The 20,783-nt window shown below is 41.9% G+C and overlaps 1 protein-coding gene across 2 annotated transcripts in view; it reads left to right on the forward strand.

Moving 5' to 3' along the window:
* The first annotated feature begins 6,261 nt into the window (after positions 1 to 6,261).
* Positions 6,262 to 20,783, forward strand: part of wls (Wnt ligand secretion mediator) — a 31,766-nt gene continuing 17,244 nt past the window's right edge. The window contains exons 1-4 of one of the 2 annotated variants that reach the window (XM_049599049.1): positions 6,262 to 6,562; positions 12,137 to 12,409; positions 19,880 to 20,004; positions 20,593 to 20,754. In XM_049599049.1, coding sequence (XP_049455006.1) covers positions 6,457 to 6,562; positions 12,137 to 12,409; positions 19,880 to 20,004; positions 20,593 to 20,754 — 666 coding nt within the window. In that variant the 5' untranslated portion in view covers positions 6,262 to 6,456. The remainder of the gene's footprint in view (positions 6,563 to 12,136; positions 12,410 to 19,879; positions 20,005 to 20,592; positions 20,755 to 20,783) is intronic. The other variant, XM_049599050.1, reaches the window with a different exon arrangement.

Below are 20,783 nucleotides of genomic sequence, written 5' to 3' on the forward strand. Positions count from 1 at the left end.
TCTCTGTTTTCTATTGGAATATTTTCAAGGCTGATGAGTAAAGGATTCAGATTAATCCTACATATGCACATTCTGCACATCCAGCGTTTGTAATCTGAATCAAACATACAGAAACTGTCAGAGGGTTTATCAGCCAGCTTTCACTCGGTCTCTCTGTCCTCTCTCGGGAAGAGAGAGCGGGATCTTGTTGCAGCTCGCAGCATCTGTCTGAGTAGGAAGAAGACATGAAAGCTCAGCTCACAGCTGCCGTCCTTCAGGATGCACAGAGACAGCAGCCTGTGTTACAACCCAAAAATGACTGTTTTTGTCAGTGGAGTCTGGTGGCTTTTATGAGCGCATGGATGGAGAACTGAGGCCATTAACAGCTTCTGAATGGGCTGTCTGACACTGAGGTAAAGCGGTGAAAAGACTCTCAATACAGTGTACATTTACACTGTTTTGGGTTTTTCTATTTAGGACTCTTTTTTTGTAGATGGCTAAAATAGGTTTCGCTGCTGCACCCCATCCACAGCAGCAGGTTTGCACTGCTTATCTTCTGTGTGTTGCCACTCCTCCCACTTCTCCCAAAGCAGAGGTAGTCACGTGTCCTGGGCTGAAAAAATACCATCCAGTGAATAATTAGAAAAATTAAAATTAAATTTCTGCATGGTATTAGATTATAAGATTAAATCTGGAGTGAATAAACATTTTTTCTTCATTTATTTGTTCAATCTTGAGGGCCAAAATTAACTTGGGAGCATTATTTGGCCCCCTTTGAGACAAGCTAGCATAACATGGTTGGTACCAGTGGTTAGTGAGTACATATAACTTGTACTGTCAGTGATTTAAGTCACTAAGTAAATTATTGTACTTGATCCCATTCAAGGGTCAACTGTAGACCTGTTCATGGGCCCCATCTTGGCTGGGGTCACCTGTACCCTTTAACCCCTATAATGGCTATGAGCCAATTACAATGTTCCACATCATCTAAAGGTGACTGCACTGGAGCCACACCCCCTTTTTCAACAAGTATGATGGACCATAAGGCAAGGAAGAAGCACAAGGTATGTTTCAGTCTATTTATCATATAGTTTAAGTACATAATTTGTGTTTAAACAGTTTTAAAGTAATCATGAGACGTTATATTATTTATACATGTCAAAAAATCATAAATTACCTGAGTGTCACTGGAAAATGAACATGGGAAATACTGCTCTGATTGGATTTTTCTAATGAAACAATCAGCTTATGATGCATTTTATTGATTATATCCACAGAATATTATTCATCTCAGGAGGTTTTCAACAAACTGTTTTCTGGAAATACATTTTGAGTCCTGATATGGAATACAACAACTGCAGGATATTCAACTGACTCTGCAGGTGACAGACGAGCTGATCACCTGACCTTCACCTGCATATAACATACTATACTGTCAAAGTGCCTTGCTGGGGCTTTAAGGGGATCATCTGCATGCTTTAAGTTAATATGACAACATTTGAAGGGACAACAATCCCTTATTTTGGGTTTACATTTGAGCCTGCACTTTAAGGCCTCCTGAAAAAAAAGTCACACTAACTGTATACTGTAAATATTATGTTTCATAGTAGCATGCTTCATTTCCATTATCAGTATCAATCTCAGGTCTGTGTTAAAAGAGACATTCTGGGAAAAACACTCACCAGCTTTGTTGCTGAGATTTAGATAAAAACATTGATATTGCAGTCAGACATGAAATTGGTGTTTTCTCAACTAACACTCGGCAAGAATGTCAGTATTTACCAAAATGTCCAACTATTCCTGTAAGTGTGGATGGGTTACTTGGAAGCAGCGTCATGATGGAGGGTTGTTGATCTTGTTATACATCTTATCCATTTTGCAGGGTCACTATGCACATTACGTACCCTTGTTCATTTGCTGCTAAACATTTAGTTTGCGTGGTCACTTTTATTTGATCTTTTTTTACGTTGCATTGGCTGTATTGCGGCGTCCAAATAAGTTCAAAAATAGCCACCCACAGACGCCATAACGGGAGATACGGTGAACTCACTGTCTTTGGTTTAGTTTGCTCATTGTTTGATGATCCAGGTGCTTCAGTTGGTTTTAGAGTTGACTGCTTTTTTAATGGGGTATTACACAATTTCATCAAACAATAAAAAACTAATACTAACCAAACAGGCAGCTGTTAAAGACTGTAACCCCATGGCGTCTTCCACGCTCCACACTCACTTCAGCATACCTGCCTTTAATTAAAGGTTCCTGAGATGCCAGGTCAGGTGGTGTATTAGAGTGACTCAAAAAATAATAGGAAACTAGGACTTGCTAGAAATGGCTCTAACAGGCTGTATACCAGTGTCCACTGTTGTTTCAGCTCACTGTATTTGGCTCCCCTCACCTTTCTCTGATTATGTATGTGCATTTTTATGTGTTCACTCATGCCCAATTGCCCTCCAGGGACAAAAATAAAGTTGAAGTTACTGAACTGCCCATGCCTCATACCAGGCACAGTGGCCGCCCTGGCCTACACCTGCAAAATGCCTCTCAATTTCACATGTACCAACAGGGAGGAGACTCAAAATGACCACCGAGAGTCACAAAAAGACCACAAAGAGACACAACAAAAAGAGGCAAAGCCAACACAAAGTCTGTGTGCCGTGCTCCTGTGTAGGAGGGGTGGTGGGGCCTTTTGCATGTCTGTGCCCAGGGGCCCATTGTTTCATAATCCGCCCATGCTTGATAACCAGGACAATGGCTTGGATGAGCATGCTTTTGTCAGACCGAGTTAAGCAATGAAACCCACAGCTCTGCAAATGAGGCCCATGTACAGCTTCTTTTGGGCAATTAACCAATGAAAAGTCTATCCTTCGAGCCGGAGTTGAACCAGCGACCTAAGGATTACTGTTGTTATCAACCTACAGTCCTCCGCTCTGCCAACTGAGCTATCGAAGGGAGCAAGCATCCCCCAATTGTTAACTGTCTCGATGGATGCTGAAACTGATGCTTAACCAAAGTTTTTTTTTAAAGTCTCAACATTATGACACATTTACAAAGTACCTGCTTAAAATCACTGGGGGACATCTACACTCTATAACCAAGCTGATGCGTTCAACACATATTCTTTTGTCCAACGATATCAAGCAATACAACCCACAGCTCTGTATAGGAGGACAATTTACGGCTTGTTATCAACGAAAAGTCCATCCTTCGAGCCGGAGTTGAACCAGCGACCTAAGGATAACTGTTATTATCGATCTACAGTCCTCCGCTCTGCCAACTGAGCTATCGAAGGAAGCACATGTCACTCTGTTGTTCACCATCTGCATGGATGTTAAAAACTGATGCTCAACCAAAGTTTATTTCACTTTACAAAGACTTTTATGTGACAGTCTATGTATATGCTCATTTAACACTGGTACAATTATGGCTAAGTTAATAAGCAACTGCTTAAAACTGATCCAGAAGAACTACACTTGATGACCATCATTGTATTTAACAAGCATTCTTGTCAAAATCAAGCAATAGGTACGTTTACAGTCACATTATTCCCAATATGGAAATATTCTGAATTTGATGCAGGTCATGTACAAGATTATTCTGTTTAGATATTCCTAATTTGTCATTTTTCGTTTAAGACATGTTGGATATGCTGATCGGTTGGTTTTTAGAAGCATTCTTTGGGCACTGTGCGTTCAGAATATGCATCTCAACTGGGGTTTTTGACAAATGGCCTCGTCTGTTTATGTCCACATCTGTACGTTGTACACAAACCAACTAGCTGAGAGTTTGAAAGGCAGGCCCAAAAGAAAAGCCCACTTTTTATGTCAGGAGAAACACACCTACTCAAACATGAAAGACTTGGATATCAGCAGGTTTTTGAATATGCGCAAATATCACAACATCGACCTTTTCAGGAAGGTGGTTGGATGAATGAAAGAGGGAAACTTGGGGCGTCGGTGGCTTAGTGGATAGCGCAGGCGCCCCATGTACAAGGCTGTTGCAGCAGCAGCAGCCTGGGTTCAACTCCAGCCTGTGGCTTTTTGCTGCATGTCATTTCCCCTCTCTCTCCCCCTTCACACTCAACTGGCCTATCTATAAAGGCAAAAATGCCCCAAAAAATATCTTTAGAAAAAAAAAACAATAAAGAGGGAATCTGATCACACAGTCCAACAAATCTGCCACAGCTGGAAAAAATTCAAAGTGGCAACATGACATGCAACTTCAGCCTTTCTACTTTTCTGTATTTCAACTTGATAAATGACATTTTAGGACACGTAAATTGGCATATGTATGTCTGCATGTAAATGGGAGTATTAGTGGAATATTCATTTCTATCAGCCATGTAAACAGCTCAGAAAGAATATTGTCTTTTTTAGAATAAGCTCAAAAACAGGTATATTTTGTGCATATGAGACATAGTCAAAATTAGGCCCATTGACATCTTGTCATTCTGAATGTTCACACATCAAAAACTCCATCCTTCAAACCAGAGTTGAACCAGCAACCTAAGGATTACTGCTGTTATTAACCTACAGTCCTCCACTCTGCCAACTGAGCTATTGAAGGTAGCGTGCTAGCCTTCATTGTCCACACTCTCGATGGATGCTGAAACTGATGCTTAACCACAGGTTATTTTGTAAAGACTTAACATCAAAACATTTATAACAAATTTAGAAAGTAACTGATTAAAAATCACTGGAGGACATCTACACTCCAGTGGCCATTTGAGGGGCTTGGTTAAGCATCAGTTTCAGCATCCATCGAGAGGATGAAAAATAGAGGGTTGTTGCTTCCTTCGATAGCTCAGTTGGCAGAGCGGAGGACTGTAGATTGATAGTAGCAGTAATCCTTAGGTCGCTGGTTCAACTCCGGCTCGAAGGATGGCGTTTTCATTGGTTAACATTCATAACAAGACATAAGAAGACCTCATTGAGAGAGATGTGGGTTGTATTGCTTGATGTTGTCAGACAGAAAGGAATAGGTGTTAAATGCATCATTTTGGTTATCGATTTCAGTTGTTCTCCAGTGGTTTTATGCAGCTACTTTGTAAAAATAAACTTTGGTCAAGCCTCAGCTTCACAGGAGAGGCTGCACAATGGAGGGCTGTTTGCACCCTTTGATAGATCAGTTGGCAGAGTAGAGGACTATAGATTGATAATAGCAGTTATAATGAGGTCACTGGTTCAGCTCTAGCTTTTACTTTCATTGACATAAAATTTTCGTCAACAAGCTTTTTTCCATGACGAAAATGAGACGATGACGAACTAAAAACAGAATCAAGTAAAACTGAGACGACAAACTAAATACTAAGACCAAATCTATGTTTCATTTTCATTGACGAGGCGAGACATAACAAAAATGTTAATTGTGGACTATTTGACATTGAAAGCTGAGAATGGCCGTGCTTATAATTGATTTAGTGGCCCATCTATGTTCCAGCCCTCACCTATGATCATGAGCTCTGGGTAGTGACTGAAAGAATGATATCATGCATACAAGTGGCCAAAATGAGTTTCCTTTGTGGGGTGGCTGGGCTCAGCCTTAGAGATAGGGTGAGGAGCTTGGACATCCGGAGGGAGCTTTGAGTAGAGCCACTGCTCCTTCGTATCTAAAGGAGTCAGTTGAGGTGGTTCGGGCTTCTGATCAGGATGCCTCCTGGGCGTTTCAGGCTCCCCCCCCCCAGGGCAGACCCAGAACATGCTGGAGGGATTACATATCTCATCTGGCCTGGGAACGCCCAGGAGGAGCTGGAAAGCGTTGCTGCTTTGCTTGGCCTGCAACCCCACCTCGGATAAGCAGATGAAAATGGATGGATGGACAATAAATCATTGAAAAAAAAATTTATACACAGTGCGTACAGGATTATGGCAGCCGATGCCACTGGAATATAATGCTGTAATGCTTTCAGGCACACTGTATTGCTTTAAGTATTTATTCTCCTGTAAATCAGCTCTTCTCATTTATTGCCATCCCTGCTCGGTCAACACACATTTTGAACATATAATATCCGGGGGGGTGGGAGGTGTCCCCCCTAATTTATATTATAGTTACGGCCTAGGATGGCACCAACATCATATGTGACATCCAGAATAGATGTTTAAAGGACAATGTGTTGGCACTAAAACCTCCCTTTAAATAGCCCTGCAGGCTGTAACACAACAGGGGCGCTATTACAGCCATTCAATGACACGATAACCTGCATTACCAGCCTCTATTGCAATGCGGTGGCGCTCCACAGATCTTTCCCCGGTCTAGTGTTGGCTGCTCGGGCATAAAGCTGAGAGCTATTCGGTCATGTGATTCCTGTTTTTTTTTTATCCTCCTCCGAAGTTGAAAGGCAGGAGCAGAGCGGTGTGGAGGGGGCCCAGTTTGTCTTCCGACTGTGGCCGTGGATGCAACGTCCTCGTCCCTTTTCCACCACATTAGTGTTTGTTTCTTGCTCGGTGTGACATTTGTTTGCACTCCAGCCGTTCCTTCACAATGGCGGGGGCTATTATTGAAAATATGAGCACCAAAAAGTTGGTGATAGTGGGAGTTATTCTGCTTTTGTTCCAGGCGTTTGCCTTCATGGTCGGCGGTTTAATTGGTAAGTTTTTCCTTCGTACTTTTACCATTTGTTTTAGCTAACGTTTGTCTTGGTGCGCGCGTGCCTGTTGATATTTAAATCTTAACGTCTCTAAACGGTTAAAGCTAAAAACTTTGAAGTTGAGCTGTGCGATAAATGTCTCCACACTAGCGTTAAATAACGTTTTAACGGTGAAGAAAACACGGTAAGCGGCAACTTTTAGCTTTATTTAACCGGAACAATGCGGTACTTTGACACCAGAGCTGCCGAAGTGCACCTCCGTTAAATCACTGCTTTGTATCAAGGTGTTTGCTGCCTGCGTGCCACAACCGTTGGCTTCATGATTTTAGCTAAAAAATAACGCAGTGTACCATATTTGTGTGTGTTTCAGATTTTCAACGCAGGAATGCTCTGAAATACTCCAAACCTTTGGTGTTTCCTCACTTCTTTGATCCAAACTCGACACTTCTCCCCCCCCTCTTTTCTCTCCTCATACCTCCCCATTCTCCTCCTCCACCTCCTCTCCCCCACCTCTCATACATAATGTCTGTCTGCTGTGAGGGGCCCCAGGCAGCATCTCTACCTTCCTTCCTTTCACTCCTTCCTCTTCCCCCCTCCTGTGTGAGGTCTCCTTCTCCCCAAATCCCTATGCCTGGCAGGCAAAGCATTCATGTTCCTTCCTCTTCCCCCTTCTTTAATTTGCATTGAGAGTTGAGACAGACAGTGGTGCACAAAAAAACACAAGTGCACACAGCTGTCAAAGTTGCATTTTGCCGTGAGGACTGTATTGGAGTTGCTGTCAAGTTTCTTCAAATCCACCCACCCACTCACACATGCACAACACACACACACACACAGAGTCAATAGAAATCTTTATGGGTTGAATTTGGAAAACACCCCCCCAAAACACCAGTCAGCCTGTCTCCGTGTCCCTGCAGCCCATCTCACTCACTCCATGGCTGGTGATAAATTAGCTTGTTCGGTTCGTTCCTGGCTGAGATGGTTTTAATGAAGCCAGATTCCTTTGTGTTTGCTCGGTGGCCGGGGGCGGCAGGGGTAATTGAGTAGAAAGGGGTTTTTCTCCCCTTGTTTCCCGACAAACCCGGGAACACGGCATGGGGTCAGCAGGCTGAGGGGACGGCCATTATTCTGGACACACTGCGATGGAGACTGGAGGAGCCGGTGTGCCTGCTGGACTCGCAGGGGTCACCAGATAATTGAAGTCCGAGGGGTGCCAGTCAGATAACTGGGTTTAATTCAGTCTGGTGTGTCTTCTTTGTCGCTATGTGTGCTTTTTATTTTATTTTTACGCAGCTGTTAACACACTTGCACAGTTGAAGGTTCCTTTAAGATGTCCTTGGCTGAGTTTTTATGAGTGTGTGGAGTGTCTCTTAGCCAAAGGGTGTGTAAACGGTTTGTGGTGTCCGCCCTTCAGCTCTCTGTTTAGAGTGAACAGATATGATTAGATGTTCAGATAAGTAACAGGCACAAACTATTCTGATTCATGCATTTTTTAAAAGTGTTTGCTTACTTTTACAGTCGTCTTGCAGTTATGAATAGCACACTTTTGGAAACCAGGAAGTAGTGGTATATCCAGTTACCCCTTACTTGTTGGTGCTTGCTCGAAGCACCTATGACAGTGATTACAGCTTTGAGTCTTCTTAGATATGTCACTAATCTTTTTTTCGTTAGCTGCATCCAAAAGGTCTGGGCTTTGGTGTTCACCCCCATGAGTCAGTACTTCCCACAAGCACTCGCAGCAGTAATTACAGCTTATGGAGCCTTCTAGGTACGTCACAAACATCTAGGCACATTCAGGACTGGAGTGTTTCTCCTGTTCTTACTTTGGGATTTGCTCAAACAAATTGGAAGCATCTGTGCGTTTATCTTCGAGTCATTCCACTGATTTTGTAGGACTTGCGGCTGGTTGGGCTACACGACTGTCATACAGGCTTTTCAGAGTTGTTCTGCCTGTTTGATTAGGGTCACTGTCCTGTTCACACATCAGTCATATTTCAAACTATAGGACTTTAGCACTCTTAGATAGAGCTTTTGCAGAACAAATTGTCTGTATGTCAGACATGGCAAGTTGAGGTTTCGTTTCCTCATTCTCAGACCAGATGTACTTCTGTGCTGTTTCTCTTAATCTTAACGTAACGTCCTTGTTTTGGTGCACAGGTCAGACTTGAAAATGTGGCACTAACTCCTGCAGTGGGATTTCCCATCCTGGCTCTGAGATTCAGGCAGGTTGTTATTCTGTTGTATTGTTGACGTCACCAGTTTTGGAAAGCACTTGGGTGGTTCCGTATTTTTTGACGTCCTAATTATGTAGCCTTTAGGTCCAGTGTGTAGTAGCATCTAGCAGTGAGGTTGGAGAACTGAAACCTTTCCCTTGTGCCAAGTGTGTAGGAGAACTATGCAAAAAAATGGCCCTATCTTGAGCCAGTGTTTGGTTTAAGAGTTCTGGACTACTCTAGAACAACATGGCGGACTTAATGGAAGAGGACCTGCTCCGTATGGAGATTGAAACAGCTCCACCTAAGGCTCATTTAAATGAAACACAATACATGCCTCAGATGTTTCCTCCTCCTCCTCCTATCACGGCCGATATCTACTAGAGAAACATTGGCAATAATGCGTTATTATGAACTGCACTGATATGACATTACAGACCTGCCTGAGAGCTTGCAAACAAATCTTTATTGACAGTAAATAGCCAGAACAGTCTGCAGGGGCTGATGGGCTGTTTCATTTCCTATTTTACAAGGAGAGTGCAAGCACTCAGGTCCTGGCATGAAAATCGGAGTACAGTGTGAGCACATAAATTCTGAGATTTGGTTTTACATTGCAGATGATTTAGTTGTGCAGTCGGAGTTGGAATTGAACAAGTGTATGCAGACCTTTACCTGCATTTAGGAACTTGTAGCACTTCTTAAGTTATTCAGTACCTTTAGGGCTGTAACTAACAATCATTCATTATCAGTGAGTCTAGTTTTTTTTTTATGGTAATTGTTTAGTCTACAAAATGTATGAAGTAGGGATACACCGAAATGAAAATTTGTGGCCGAAGCCAAATAGAATGAAACGCTTGGCCGAATACCGAGTCGTGAATACCGAATGCTGTTGTTTAGTTTTTCATTGGTTTTTGCAGTTGAACACCCTCCAGATTAGTGTTGTCATGGTACCAAAATTGGGACCTATGGTACGATACCAGGTTCTGAGTAGTATCACCATACCACAGCGAAAATGAGGCAGATGTGCCTTTTGTCATTTATAAAAAGATAAATCACTTTTCTATAATACATCAATGATATTTCAGTGGAATAAATTACTTGTTGACTTATTCATACTTCAAAAACGGCATCAATAAGTGATTAACATAGCGGGGATTGAAATAAAATAAATATATAAAATAAAAATCAACCAAAAATCAACCAGCCACCCTCCTCCCCTGACAAGTAAAGAACAGTCCCTAAAGTGCGGTGAGGTTTGTGGACCGTTACCTGCCACAAAGAGAGAAATGTGAACGGCTCGTTTCTCCTCTGACACGTGACATACCTGTGTGCCGCCACGGCTTGGCTGTCCAGGTACTTTTGGGCAGTCATGACACCAAGAAGAGGAAATTATTGGACCTGGAGCCGGGCTTCTCCGTCGCCGGTAAGCCGTTATCTTGCGCCGCGGAGCACATGGCTGCCATATTTGACAGGAATACATTCCTGTCTGTGTCTGTGACCCCCGTTCAACCCACAACTGGCAGGATTTGCCTTTCGTTTCTGCTGCTGGTTGAAATCTGTACTCGCACAGCGTGCTCTTGAATGATTTCTTTTGCTCGCTCAAAACTATTTTAGTAGCAAATGCGAGTAAAATGCTCGCACCGTAGAGCTCTGTGGAAAACAAATCACTGTAGCATATATAAACAAATCTAACCTACAAGTAAAAATAAATTATTAATAACTTTCACTGTTCAAAGATACTCAGTAGCTCAGCTAATACCTGAAATGTCACTGGATACAAACCACTGTAGCAGCACGTGCCGTTATTGGACGACGCATGGACACTCACCCTCTTGTGATTGGACTTTGAACTTATCCCACAGTAGTGGTACCTGAGGTACCGAAGTACTATGGTAGGCTACTCCAACATTATGGTATCATATGTACGGTGGTGTTTTAGTACCGCGGTCTACCGTTGGTACCAGTATACCCTGCAACACTAATCTAGATAGTTCAGTATTACATTGTTTGCAAACCGCTTTTCTTCTATCACTCTCCAACACTTTGAAATATCGCCACACTGCCGACATTTTACTCCATCCATCACCGCACGCTGTTTGATTGCGTCATCAAAACACGCCGCTATTATTTGGCCTTGCCTTTCACTTATTCCACTGAATACTGAATGTGTGTTTTTTTGCAATATTCGGCAGAATATATTTGGTTACCGAATATTCGGTGCATCCCTAGTATGAAGTGACAGTCAAAATTTCCCAGACACCCAGAGAGATGTCTTGGAATGGCTTTTTTTGTCCAGCTAACAGTCCATAACCCAAAGATGTTACTCTTTGGTAGATGTTAATTTACGGTCATATACGACAAAGAAAAGCAAAAAGTTCTCACTTTCGAGAAGCTGGAACAACAAATGAATGAAATGATTAATTGATTATCTGAAAAGTTATGCGCAGAAAACATAATAATGATATACATAATTAAATTCTAATGTCCAATGAGTTAAATTCTTTACAGGACATTCAAATGAAATTCTGTGTGCCTAAGCCAATTTGGAGAGTCAGGCGCCACCCAAAGAACAAATGTAACTGAGAATATCAGCTGCAACTGTATGGATTATTGTGTTTGTCAGGTCCGAATTTACCTGAATCTATTGCGAATTGTGGCTGTAACACCACAGAGTCAATAGAAAGTTAAGTGGCTTGAATACTCTTTGAAGGAAGTGTAGATTTTGTTTAATCTATCGATGGCTTTACTCAGATGTTTGACATCATCTTTGCTACATGCTGTTTAAAAATCTTTTGAGTTTAACCCTTTACCTAATTTCACCTTAATTCTCAAACCTCTCAGATGTCGTTCACATCAGACCTCCAGCTTTCACAACAGGAAACTAACATTTTTGTGCCTGCATGATAATGACAGATCTTTTCCCAAGCACTGCTAAAATCCTGTGAGTAAAGACTACAAACACCAGTCTTGTCAAGCTCATGAATCTCAATGCATAAGCAGTGTAATTGGTGCCTGAGAGCTTTCGGGAATTTTCCCTCCCCGTCACTTCAGAGAGGGAGCGAGCCTTGCTACCAGGCATTTTCTAAACAGCGTTAAAAGTAATTGCCAAAGTGTTTGGACTAGATTTGGCTCAAACCCAAACTGTTGACTGTTCCTAATGGTTGCTAAGATATTAATATTGTCCATGCACAGTTTAATCCAGAGTGCTCCAGCTTTATTTATTGATTTTTACTCAAACTTTTTGTGTGATTTATTTGTTTGAGGGGAAATCTGGCTTGGCAGGACCTTGAAACACTTTGCTGCAGTATTTCAATGTGACACCGAGTCTAACATCTCTCCCTCTTTATATTTGTCTCACCAGCTCCCAGCCCCACCACGACGATGCACTACATGGCCACCAAGTGTGTGGACACAGTCAAGCATCGACAGGAATCAAAATGGTTCATGCCTTGGGGTCCCAACCAATGTGACAAGATCCGGGACTTTGATGAGGCCATGCTGAAGAAGATTGAGGCCAACAACATTGTATTTGCAGTGCACATTCCTCTGCCTAACAAGGAGATGAGCCCCTGGTTCCAGTTTATGCTGGTCATCCTGCAGTTTGACATCGCATTTAAGATGTACAACCAGATAGGTGAGAACCAAGGCTTTCTTATGGGTTTCAACAAAAAAAGGGGGTGAGGACAACATAGCTCATGTTATTCCCTCAGGAAATGGCTTTGTTTTGCATGTGCTACATTTTTTCAGTTGTGTCAATATTTGTCTCTATTATTTCTTAGATTCACAGTGTGAAGGCAAATATTTGCAGAGGCTCAATGTGACCACGCTAGCCTCTGAAATATTTACATGTATTGTCACTTCTAATCAGTGGCATCATAAACTGCAGTGCAGAGTCACTCCAACTTTACCAGTAAATCCCAGTTACGTTCCTCATATTACCTTCCCTGTAAGACTGTGGTAATGGTTATCTTGTTTTCTTATTTCAGTCTATTATGGTGAACACCTGAGGAACCCACAGAAATGTGTCTTCTCTGTAGATTGGATTTCTGTTACACTGAAAGGCAGCAAACAATGATGGATGCCCTGCTGTTTGTTCTCTATAGACCCTTGGGCGTTTTGTACGCAGGCTTGTCAGACACCCTTGAGACAGGTGCAAAGAGAGAGGCGAGAGATAATCTGGACCTGTTTCTTGTTGGATACCTTTGAGCAATGAAATGTCTCATTAACCATTCCCAAAGACCCCCAACCAAATTAATTATGTAGTTTGGATATGACATCATCCAAGTTTAGCGAATTTCACAGCTGATGTGTGTGTTTTTCACCCAATTTTTTTTTTTAAGCTGCGACCACCATCTATAAGTCAGTCTGTCGGTTTTCACCCTAGGAGGCTGAAATTTGGCAGGTCAACTGTGTGTATCTCTGTGTGTGAAGGTGTGTGTTCATCTTCATGCCACCTGTCTAAAGACATTATGGCAATGGGAGTGGTCTATCACAAAAGGGTGCATAACTTCCTTGCACAAAATGTGGAAAGATTGAGTCAGCCATCACCACTCAACTAAACCCCTATATCCAAGATAATCCTCAGCTCATAAACTTTGTCTTTACCCGCCGCCATTTTCTTGCAAGTACCTGATGTGGTGCATGTGCAACTTTTAACAGAGATGAGTCGGAAGCAAGATGGCTCACTCCTTAGCTACTGCTATTGTCAGCTGTGGGAAAAATGGATGTGTTTGATTTTAAATACCACCTGCTAGATTTACTAGCCCAATGTAGCATTATACTTGCCCCAGGCGATACTTTTTGTTGAGCCCTGTGAGCCAAAAGACAGCTGATAACTGTTCATGCCACTTGACCCTTTGCTAAGTCCTGACCCTGGACACAGACTGGCCAGTCATAATGTAACATCGGGCCAGCTCAGACAACAACTTGGAACTAAATGTTTTGCTTGGGACACGTCGTGTATTAATGATACTCGTTACCTGGAGACGTTGGAAAAAGATATACGCTTCTTCCCTGTTTCAAAACCAAAATCAAACCCTGAAAAGTGTAGGGTTAGCTAGCTAGCTACTGAAGATAGTTTTTGCTGATATCCAACCAGCTGTGTGTCATCGCATTGTGCACAGATGACTGTTGTTTGACTACCTCCTGTGGTGGAGGTCCAGGTGCTGGCAGTGGCACGGGGATGAAGCCAAGCACTGTTCATCTGCACACACTGTGATGCCACACAGCTGGTTCAATATCAGCAAAGTTTCCCTTTATCTTCATTGTCTTGTGTGGCGATCAGCAGTGATGTGGTAGTTCACTTTTACACTGTGATCTGTAGCCTATAGTTCGGCTTTAGCTTCTAACTATCTTTGTCTTTTTAACCTGTTGTTGCTGCTGAGTCAGTTTGACATCCTGGATATATCCTTCAAACACAGACTGTGGAATCACTTTTTCAATTTTTCCAAAAATATGATCATATTTCTAGTTAGTTACAGTGTGGGCTCCATGCTTACTACTACCATCACAAAGAGGCGGGGCTTAGCAAGAGGTCAGTTGGTAAAAAGGGACAATGTGTGGATGCATGTGCGTATGTAGTTGCAGCTGTGGCGAGCTCATGCTTGTTTTTTTATCTTGTCTTAAAAGTTAGGATAAGATATATTTTGCAGTAATTTCTGCCATGATTGTTACAGTCTCATTACATAATCATTTCATTAAAACATCTTTATTTCTAATTTGTATGAGACCCCCCCTCAGAATGATGATATTACATTTGTTGCAGTTACATTCGTTTGATTTTTGAGGGGACAGACAGTGTTGTAAAGTGGTGTACCTCATTTATGGAATAGTTTGCAATCTTCCTACAATCTTAACAATTGTATTGTTAAATGACATTAAAACTTTGAGGTAAAAATGAATAAAATCCAGTTTGAAATCTTTCATAAGGATAGTTTTTCTTTAACCTCTTGAGCAGAGTGCCTGATTTAATAAATTCAGTCTCCCCAGGCCCTATCAAATGTCTAGTTGCCATAGGGAAATCCCCACCTGCAACTTCACTGTAAACTATTTTGTGTCTCCACGCTAGGGATGGGAATCGAGAACCGGTTCCTGTTAAGAACCGGTTCCAACTGGTTCAATTCATCGACATCATTAGCCTTTATGCTTAAAGATTCCCATATCGATTCTTTTCGTTACGCCAAATCTATGCTGGTCAGTCAGCAGCACGTTCAATAACAAAGAAGACGTAATGGCGGAGAGACAGAAGCGGTCAAAGCTGTGGCTTCACTTCACGCTGTTGTTAGCCTCCCTGGAGCTGCTAGCCCACTGTGGAGCCTCGCGCACCCCCGCTCCAGGTACACCGCGGCAGGATGCTGTTGTTGTTTGCCTCCCTGGGGCTACTTTTTTTTTTTTTTTTCAAATCTTTCTCATCGTCTTTCTAAACTAGACCATGGCTTTAAGGTTCATAATAAAACGTTATGAAAGCAGATGTCTTGGGTTACAAACACCAGGAGGTGATATCATTAATTCACAGGAGGAATCGATAAGGGAATCGATAAAGAATCGGATTGATAAGCAGAATCGATAATGGCATTGATATCAATAAAATCCTATCAATTCCCATCCCTACTCCACGTGGTGTCAGACAACACAGTTGTGAAGTGTGTCAGTGGTAAGACAGACCAACAGCATCAGCTCTGTGCTTTAATGAGAGGAAACGGGGAGGAGGAGGGAGATAACTGGTATCTGGAAGAAGACAGGGTTTGGTATCCTGTTGGTAGGGTGCTTTAGATCCTCAAAGAAGGGATTAGAGAGGATGACGGGAGTCTAATAAGTGTCTGGATCACCAGGAGAGCCTGGGAAAGATATTTTGGCTTTAAATGACATCTTTAGCTTTATGGCTTAGAATGCATAGCTATGCATGTTAATGCCAACTTGAGCTTTGTAACAACCTCTGATACAGAGTCATGTCTACACTGACAAATTCCCGTAAACCTTGATACATCCACCTTAGGCCAACGTTTAATCAACAGAAAGGCAGTGGACATAATTGTAAACATGCAGAGAAGAAAAAGTTTGTGGTGTACTTTTATATGACCCAGCCTTTCTGGCCTGGCCTGTCTAAACAGTCATGTTGTAATGGTGGCCTAGTCATCAGCATCATTTGCTGGCTCACATTCTTGGCCTCAGCGGAAGTGTGTTAGGGGGCTGTGGGTTGTTTACTGCCTGGCTGCCAGACAGAGGAGTCAGTGAATCAGCCTGGACCACAGACAGCTCTTTCTGCCAGATGCTACAGACTCATTTTGATCTTTCTAAGCTATATGAGGTGCTCCGAGAACAAGTGGATGTGGAGGGAGCTGAGCACTGTAGATGCTGCATGTAGGAGAAACCAGCTAGTGCTGCAGCAGTGAGATTCCCACTTTGAAACTCAAGATTTTCAGACTGTTTTTAACCCATTTATTTTTGCATTTTCTGCGTTCTCCTGAGATGGGCTGTACTAGAAAGGAGAGCCAGCTAGAATATACAAACTAGCTTGTCTCAAGCATTGAGGCTGTTAAGTAGTAAGAATGTAAGTAAAAAAACAAACCTCTACTACTTCGTCTAACCTGTCCTCCAACACTGATGCTGAGGGATGGGTAACCTTAGGTTTTTATCAGTACTACAACTCTTTATCAATACTCCTTATCGGTTCACTACTTTATTAATACTCTCATCAGTTCTTTTTCATTACTAAGAATTGCTTTGTAAAACACATTTTATTTTTCAAAAGAAGATGTTCGGAACAAGATTAGAATTTGTTTAGGATTTAAAGGCACAACATTGATGTTTACAACGGCAAAGTCACTATATAAACTCAGTAATATCTGACTGGAAACAAATCTGAAATGTAAATAAAATAAAGCACATTGCTGACATCACAATACTGAGTGGAGTTTAGAAAGAATTTAAAACACAGAATTAAGTCAGTATCACTCCTTCCTCCTGTCCTCTGTGCTCCTCCCTTTCCTGCTGAGGCGATTCACTGCCTGGAGATACCACTGGTACATTTCAAGATATGAAGCAAACTAATAGCTAGCATGCTGTGCTTGTAACATTAAAACATAGCAGCGGTAGATGATAGATGGTGGACAGAGACGGAAATATCTAAGGCTGCCCCCAGCTAAGAATTTTCCTAGTCAACCAATAGTCGTCATTTAGGGCCTTTAGTCGATTAGTTGTCTGCATGTTTATGTTATTAATTTAATTATTAAATGATATATTTTGGGCGGGGCAACACAATGGTTTGAGTTGAAAGTGTGAGAAAGAATAGTATCAGTAACATTGTTAACACTGTGCTACATTACAGAGAAATACAAAACCGTACTAAGGAACCTTCATTAATATATAGGCCTATATTTTATCTACAAGTGCACGTCACACACTGAGCGAGCCGTCTGTTAATGACGCTGTTGGCAAAGCAGTAATGATTGTGCTAAGTGGCTAATGGGCATGTAGCTACTTCCATGTTTCAGATGATACGTCATGTTTGTAGTCAACCAATGAAGATGAGTTTACATATCACCTTGGGTTCGTCCTTCACCTCATCAAAATGATCCCACACTTTGGATTTCCTGCCCGACATGTTATTAACTAGCCTGTGGAATAACCGCAGGTACCAGCCCTGGAAATTAGGGTCCATACACATTATTTTGGTAAAATGCAGATTGGTTCATCTAACAAATTTAATTCTGTCTTCAACTTAATTAAGGAGAGCATTTTGCCAAATAGCAAAACTCAATTCTCTTAAGTAAAACGTGCAGTCTTTATTTTTCAATTCAGATTGTAACATTTCTAACTTTTATTGATTACATTTCTGATTCATTTAACTGAGTAGATACTGGACTCAGACATAATAAAATGCTAATAAATGCCAAAAACAACGGAGCCAGATCGTCCATGATTAACAACATGGCGTCAGCTTGTCTGTCTCAGTCCTGACCAGAACTCTCTTTGTGCCAAAGGTAGGCGGGTTCTGTTCTGTAGCTCTATGACAAATGAACACAAGGCCATCTCTTCCTTCACTACCTTATCTGTGAAACAATGTGTGTCCCAGAGAAGAGTTTCGCCCTATTAACCACTCCACCCACCTGCCCCACTCCTCCACCCCATCACCAAGCACCCCTGGCCAGGGTCCAGCAATAACACAGCTGTTGAGGAGGCTTAGTCTCCGTGGCGATGGCGGCTGGACTGGAGTGGAATGTTTGCATGAAGCGAACTGACATTCAAGGGCGTCTGGCTCGACCAATGGCAGAGTGGAGGGCATTACAGAGACAGTCGGCTGCCAGTTCTCATCTGGTTCCCTCTCCCCCTTCCTCTGCTTTTTTTTCTCCTCACAGCACAGGCCACTGAGTTTCTTTCTCTTCATTCCAGCTTGTTTCATAACGGCACAAGAGGCACTCTGGAGGGCTGGAGGAGAGAACACTTGGCTTTGTAATGTGATCTAAAGATGCAGTTTTAATAGCTTGGCTTTGGATGTTTTTGTTGGATTCGCTGGGCTGGGCTGTTGGAGGCCAGCTCAAAGTCTTGTTGAAGTTTATGTCAAGTAGGAAGTAACCTAGATTTGGGCCACCATGGAGGGTAGACTGAATCACTGAATATGTTTACATGCTGAGAAATAATCCTGCTAATCTCATGGATTCAGACTCATTCCAGGTGAGAGGACCACATAGTAACACTCAAATGATTTCATCTCACCATACCAACCAAAACCAGTCTAGATGAATATACAGCCTTCTTAAACAAACATCCAATCAGTTGGAACTGCAGCCAAGAAGCTTCTCAATGATTTCAATGAATAAAATGTCCGTCCTCATCTTCTTCACAGTGCACCGCTCTAGAGTGGTTTCAGCATGTGAAACACTGGCACAGTGTCTGGAAATGAACTGTACCTTTTTTAGACTATAGCGGGGAATGTCTCCATGTCAGTGTGAGCAGTGTTGTCACTTTGCTGGTCTCATAGTTAGAAGGCCATGGCTGTCTGTCATCACAACCTAATTTTATCCTGTCACTGGGATAATAACAACCAGCAGAGTTGTGCAGTGACAAGGTATAACAGGGATTGAAATACAGACGAACACGAATGTCTTATTCAGTGCATTTTTGCATTTTAGAAGACCCCAATTTCTTCTGCAACCACTATGTAATTCTTTGGATGTAATGATTTTGCACAAATTTAGGTCAAAATTTGGTTTGTAAACTTCTCTCAGAAGGACATTTACGTGTATTTTGGCATTCATCAATATTTTAGTAGCTCCAATCGTTTCGTAGGTACAAACAAAATCTACACCTGCTTCTTACTGATTGTAGTGCTTGTGTAAATAAGATATTGCACATAAATGTTGCTTGTCATTATTAGAAAGTACAATTTTACTTAGTATTGTGCTCTGTTGTGTTCAAAATAAACAGATGCCTTTGAAACGCCTAAATTAAACATGACAATAGATTAGAAATGTGCTCTGTATGCACTGCAGCCCCAAACTGCATGTCATTTTTGTTTAATTTGATCATCAGAGATGCGACGTGGGAGATGTGGTAACCATTATTGCAGATTGAGTTTTGGTTTAATAAGACTTGTGAACGCAGGAAAGCAGTTAGGCATCTGTCGCTCGCAGCAGGCAGTTGGTGTACCTGAATCTGGCGGTGTGGTTTTACGCTAGACTACCTTACTTGTTGTTAATTTAACGGTGGGTTATTGCCTACATTAGACTGCCTGTTTTAAGATGTTTTAATAGGCGCCTTTGTTTGCCCCATGTTGGCAGGCTGACAGGATGCAAATATCCATAGTAATTATCCCCTCCATATATGGCGGTCATTGGCTATTTATTGGTGGGGATGTAGGCTAACTGATGACAAGCGGGAGCACGCTGCCAATTTGTGTCTGATTGGCATTCATGAACATACACACGTGCCGACAGTCAAATCTGAGTTTTCTGCGGCGTTCATGAATCCGGAATAGGTTTCTAGTACCAAGATTTTTTATGTGCAAATCTACTCACAGATTTTCTTATTTATTTCTCTCTCTTGTCTTCTATTGAATGTTTGCACTGATCTAAAAGTGAACTGCTGCTGTTGTGATTCCTTTTAGAGGATGGAGCATTGGCCACCATTGACGTGGGCCTGGCCTACAGGGACGACACAGTCAGTGAGTGGACAGAGATGGCTCACTCTTTTGAAAACAGGAAGCTCAACTGCAACTTCACTACCTCCAAGGTGGGAAAACAACACTGTTTGTCACTATTATGCATATTAAGAATACCAAATACAACTTATTATTGTACATTCCAATAATATTACATGGTATTTGTCAGTTTTTTGTGAGTGTTATATACAGTGATCTTGAATATCAGCTTCCACAGATGCAAGAACTGATGAGATACAGCTGTTAATAAAAGAAATTGTTATGGATTTATACAAATCTAAGTAAGTGACTTAATTTGTCGTCACTGTTTTAACTCCAGAGGACTTATTGTTGCAAACTCATGTCATTACAAAGTGATTTTTAGCCTCAATAACTGGAAGGCAGGAATAATTCTTTAAGGGTTTTACTTCACTACTTTCAGTGCTAATTGTAGTGATACCTAAGTGAAGAGTTTTGCCTGATGAACCCTTAAGGGCACTTTGGCAAATTTTCTAGTAACGCTGGACACTTAAACCTGTTCTTCAGAAGTTAATGGTCAATGTCTGCACTCCAAGACGCCTTGTTGCGCCGCCTGCTTGAGCATGTTTAATCTTAAGGTGTCTAATATCCTCAGATAAATGTGTTTTAAACCAGATATGGTTTTGTTGCTGTGTTTCTAGACCTTTGAGAACGAGGGTCGGTACTATGAGTGTGACCTGCTGCCCTTCATGGAGGTTGGCAGCGTGGCCCATAGGTACTATCTTCTCAACATCCGCTTGCCCGTCAACGAAAAGAAGAAAATCAATGTGGGGATCGGAGAAATCAAAGACATACGTTTTGTTGTAAGTTTGCCTTTGATTGGGATCTGTGT

Source organism: Epinephelus fuscoguttatus, linkage group LG15, assembly GCF_011397635.1.
Source record: "Epinephelus fuscoguttatus linkage group LG15, E.fuscoguttatus.final_Chr_v1".
In the NCBI taxonomy this organism is placed as follows: Eukaryota; Metazoa; Chordata; class Actinopteri; order Perciformes; family Serranidae; genus Epinephelus; species Epinephelus fuscoguttatus.